At 38.4% G+C, this 5,326-nt stretch overlaps 1 protein-coding gene across 1 annotated transcript; it reads right to left on the bottom strand.

Annotated features, from left to right (window-relative positions):
• Nucleotides 1-314: 314 nt before the first annotated feature.
• Nucleotides 315-1,436, bottom strand: LOC109242308. Its single transcript, XM_019409179.1, has 2 exons — nt 468-1,436; nt 315-380 (listed from the first exon to the last, which is right to left on the bottom strand). Exons 1-2 carry the CDS (start codon nt 1,434-1,436, stop codon nt 315-317), a joined length of 1,035 nt encoding a protein of 344 aa, XP_019264724.1.
• Nucleotides 1,437-5,326: the final 3,890 nt, after the last annotated feature.

The following is a 5,326-nucleotide window of genomic DNA, read 5'->3' as shown; positions in this document are numbered from 1 at the left end:
GATCTTCCGGGACTTCAGTTAGCCATTCATTAGCATCATCGATGTTGTCCAATCTAATTGGATCAATTACATTGCGAGTGTTGTAACGACGCCTCAATGTTCTATTGTACTTAATGAAGACTAGATCATTGAGACGCTTCAAGGTTAGTTTGTTCCTCTTTTTGGTATGAATCTACAAATAATAAGTAATTAGTAAGATTAGGACAATTGAGATATAATTTAATTATCTCAATATACTAAATCTTTCTTATTAGTTCTTACATGCTCAAACACGCTCCAATTCCTTTCATACCCAGATGAGCTACATGTTAGACTTAGAACCTTGATGGCAAACTTTTGTAAATCCGGAGTGGAATGACCATATTGCTTCTACCATTCAACTGTAGAAGTAGAACAATTTTTCAAAACATTATATTGATAAAGAATTAACTTATTAACTATAAAACAACATATAAGCACTCGATCACCTGGTGACTTCGTCTTTCTTTGTCTAATGGCCATGTTTTTTCCAAAAAGTTGCTCGACATTCCTATACTAAATTGCTCTGTGATTTTATCTTGCACGGATTCTTCAGGTATCAACTTACCATTCCACAAAGGTTCATCTCCTAGAATCCTCTCTTCATTGTCATAAAACAGTTCCGGGTTCAAAACAAGTCCAGTTGCATGCAAAGGGCTATGAAGTTTACTATCCCACCTTTTATCTATGATCTCAAAGACTCTTTTGTATTTTCTTTGGTCACTAAAAGAGGCTTGAATAGCCTCCTTTGCCCTATCAATTGCTTCGTACAGGTAGCCCATTGGTGGCCTTTGCTCCCCGTCCACCAAATGAAGCACTTTAACTAAAGGACAACCAATCTTCAATGCATGAACCACATTGTTCCAGAATGAAGGAGAAAGTATAATATCTGCGGATTCTCTCCTTCGAGTTTCCCTTCCATAGGCACTGCTAGTGTACTCATCTGAAATAAACAACTTCTTCAAATTGCTTTTTTGCTCATACATCCTATGCAAAGTCAAGAAAGCAGTAACAAATCTTGTCTTTGCAGGTTTCACCAAGCTTCTTTGTTTAGTGAATCTCTTCATCATGTTCAATAACAAAAGCCTTTGAACAATATAGGAATGCACTCTAATTGCCTGATTAAAGACAGTACTGAAGGGTCTTTCCTTGAAAATATCACCGAAGATCAAATTAATGGAATGTGCTGCACACGGAGTCCAATAGATATGCGGGTACCCAGCAGACATCAAATCACCAGCTTTAACATTTTCACTGGCGTTGTCCGCGACAACTTGAACAACATTTTCTGGTCCAATAGAGTCTGTACTCTTGAACAAGGAGTACATTTTGGTTGAATCAGCCGAAGAGTCGGTTGCATCAACGGACTCAAGAAACAGGCTTCCCTTACGAGAATTCACCAAGATATTGATGATCATTTTTCCATTTCTCGCCGTCCACTTATCCATCATAATGGAACAACCAAACTTGTTCCATTCTACTTTGTGCTCCTCCACGATTTTGTTCACCTCTGCCTCCTCTTTTTTTTAGATATGGCCCTCTAACTTCATAATAAGTTGGAGGCTTCATTCCTGGATCATATTGGCCTACGACCTCAATAAAAGCAGCAAAAGTGTCAGTATAATTAACACAATTAAAACGAAGACCTGCATCATACATCCACCGGGTAAAGCAGGTAACTGCACGGTCCCTCAAAATCGCTTTGGCATCAACTTGAGGATTACCACTTTTTCCTCCCTTATCTCTAGATTTTTGCGGGAAGTAACAATTGATAGGACCTTTGGTCTTGCCAGTAGATCCACAACTAGAAGACATTGGTGGAAGCATCCTTCCCCGCTTTTGTGATTTTGGTGGAAGCGGCGAAGCATCGTCACCTTCTTCTGTTTCATCATCATCATCATCAAGATTATAAAGTTCTTGTTCATGAATCATTTGAGTCTTTAACTCTTTCTTTTTTTGAAGGTATGCTTTCAATTCTTCCTTCATATGCCCCGGAACTTTAGGACAAGATGCGACATTTGGATCACCATCGATTAGATGCGCTTTTTGATGATAGATTCCTCCATTTGTAATCTTATCACAAAAAAGCCATCTAATGGTCATCTTGTTGGTCTCGTTAACTCTTGCAGAGTAAGCCCAAGCCGAGTCTTTTATATCTTCTTTTGGCGCCATTAAAAGAACAACTACATAACACATAAGAAAGACAAGAAGAACTAAGAATAAATGATATAATAATTGGGCAGAAACTAAGCAGAAACTGGAAAAATTGGGCAGAATTTTTCTGACAAAAATTCGCCGGCATTTCGGCGCTTTTTTGACGTTTAGAAAGAAAAAGAAAAAGAAGAAGAATAAGAATAAGAACGAAATAAAAAGTGCAGAACATACCTGTTGAAAGTTGCTGTTGTACTGTTGAAGAAGAAGAAGAAGAACCCTAGTTTGAAGAACAGGAGTCGCTGCTTGAAGTTAATGAAGAAGAGAGGAAGAAATCGCTGGTTTGAAGAACTCTAGTTTCTCGTTGCTGAAGAAGTCGAAGAAGTCCAGAGTCCAGACTAAAATAGAATACCAAGTTTTTAATTAAATAGGGCTTTGGGTCTTTTAATTAAAAGAGCGTCCGCTTCTCTCGCTTCTCTGCGCTTCACCACTTCTCGCTTTTTACAGAGAAGCGGTCGCTTATACATACCAGAGTCGCTTTTAATGGCAGAAGCGCTGACCCTTCCGCTTCGCTTCGCTTCTCGCTTAAAGCGAGGAAGCGCTCGCTTTTTTTATCACTGGTTTTAAGTATCCAAGGTGAATGATCTAGTGAAAATAAAAAAAACAGATACACGAATTTGCCTAAGTCGTGTCCTAAAAGACTATTCCAGTAGTGTGAAAGTTTCCAAGATTGAACAAGCCTACCTCTTATTAGTGGAGGGAGCAGGAAAAACAAAATTAATTAATTAACCTACAAGTTTGGAACAATAAAGAGAAAAAATAGGAATCTTGTAGAGGACAAGTGTCTTCACATCTAAATGTGGACTTTGAATAAGTGGCAAAAACCTCTAAATAAGTGGTAAACAAGGTTAGCCACGTTGCTAACAAGCACAAGAATGGAGGCTATCATGGTTGTAAATAGCCATTATTGCTTCATCAATAGACATCAAGAAAATTAGCCTTCACTGACCTAAGAATCTTTTTCAGCCGTGTGAAAGTCTCGCAAGATTGAACAAGCCTTTCTCTTGTTAGAGGGGATAGGAATAGCAAAATTTAAATAATAAACTAGCAAGTTAGGAACAACAAAGGAAACAATCAGGAGTCTATGGAAAAGGGAACAATGATAGAAATTGAACGACAAAATTATAGTAGCTAAGAGGCTTGTAATGCCAGCTTATGATCAAGGCTAATTTTCTTAGTATCCAGTGCTGACGTAATGATGACTATTTACAGCCATGATTGTGTGCGTGCATTCTTGTTCTTGTTAGCAACATGGCTAGACTTGTTCGCCACTTCTTCAAAGGATTTTGCCACTTATTTAAATATATAAATGAATGAGCACATTTAGACGCAAAGAGACTTACCCATGCTAAGACATTTGTAAAATTTTCTTTGTACATGAATGACAATTCTACTAAATCTTTTGAAATACAATATTATTTTGCCAACGATTCCTAGCCCATTACATTTACATGACATCTTCCAATGAACATTAACCCCCAAGTTCCACTAAGATGATAGGATTGTCAGCTTAATACCAACAGAAAGAGAAAAAGGCATGAAAAGTCATCCGCCTAGATCCTCAATAGCATCAATCTGCCGTTGCTCAATTTGAACTCAAAGAATAAACCACATATTAACCAATTATAGCCTAGTAGTACTACTGGAAGTTTACCCTCAATAAGTGTGGGTTCAATTGCAATTGTACCCCTTTCCCTTTTCCAGCCCCCGTATGTTATTTATTAGAAAAATCCCATGTTGACCCCCAGCAACTTGGTAACACAAATCTCAACTTCTGCCTCGAATTATTTTTTTCCGTCTCCACTTCTTTTACGGTTTCATCTTATATGGGGAAAATAGGATGATTGATAAGCATAGTGAGGTCTATGATTATCTGAGCATTTGTTACAAAAAAGTCTTTGCGGAAACTTACAATATGCAAGATAATTTCATGAAAGCACTGAGAGACAGCTGACTAGTGATTCAATTCATAAGCAAAGCACTGAGGAATCTGAAACAATCTAATAGAGGATACTGGTAATATCCAATACCAACTGCAGCTGCTCTATGCTGGCATTGGTGGTTACAATTGTCCAGGTCACAGGGTCATGATTTTTACTATGCTTGAGGGATATACACTGACTAGCATTTGTGTAGTTCCCATCTTTTCTTTGACTAGCTGTTATAGCATATGTTCAGTAGTTTCATGAAGTGTAGTGTAGGCGATTTTTCAGGTTGTGCATCTACTTTTGTTCCTATGGGTACCGACTCCTCCCGTTTCATTTTTCTTTTTGAGTGTGTGGGGGTTGGAGTGGGGTGGGGTGGGGGAGTGGTAAACTTGGCTTTGGGGATTGAGAGGAGCATGGTTATGCTGAGGGCCTTTAAATCCTTGACTATTGAGCTAATGCCTTGGGCTAACTTTGGGTGTCTTGCTTCTTGGTGCTTTAATTTGACAGCCAGCTCTGCCCTGTATAAATTATTATGCCATGTACTTCATATGTATGAATATTTTCAGTACTGGGAGTTGATGTTTTAAGCCAGACCTAGAGACCAATGTTTAATTTGATCTGAATTGATTCATGATACCTCATCTAAATGACATTCAATGCTACGAGCCCAATATTCTGGTACCTTTAGTGCTATGTCAGTATTGGGCTTAATATTTTTAATTATTATTACTTACTAAGGAAAACAAGGCACCATATGAGTATTCCCCTCTTTTGTGTTCATACTCAGACCGCCCTCCCAAATTCAGATTGCTTCGCTTGGAGAACTCGCAAATATGCTAGGAACGGGAAACAAAAGTTATGGAGTGTAAAATTAAGGCGTTCAAAGTGGAGGAAGGGAAAAAAGCATATATAGGGAGAAGTTGGAAGGTTGGATGGGGACCACATTGAGTTAGTAGTGGGTCTACAGCTCAAAGATCAAATAGTGTGAGCAGTGCTGTGAAGTTCTGCTGGTTTCCTGTATGTTATTCAGGGAGCATAGGATATATGCACCACATTGACTCGAGTTAGCAATCATCAGAAAGTATAGATGGTCAAACTTAGTTCAAAACAACTGTTTGCAATGTTCACATTGTTTTCTCTCTGTGATTCTGTCAAACTGATCCTTTGCC

Source organism: Nicotiana attenuata, unplaced genomic scaffold (genome assembly GCF_001879085.1).
Source record: "Nicotiana attenuata strain UT unplaced genomic scaffold, NIATTr2, whole genome shotgun sequence".
NCBI lineage: Eukaryota > Viridiplantae > Streptophyta > Magnoliopsida > Solanales > Solanaceae > Nicotiana > Nicotiana attenuata.
Note: the sequence above shows the minus strand (reverse complement) of the source record. Positions and strands in the feature narration are given on the sequence as shown.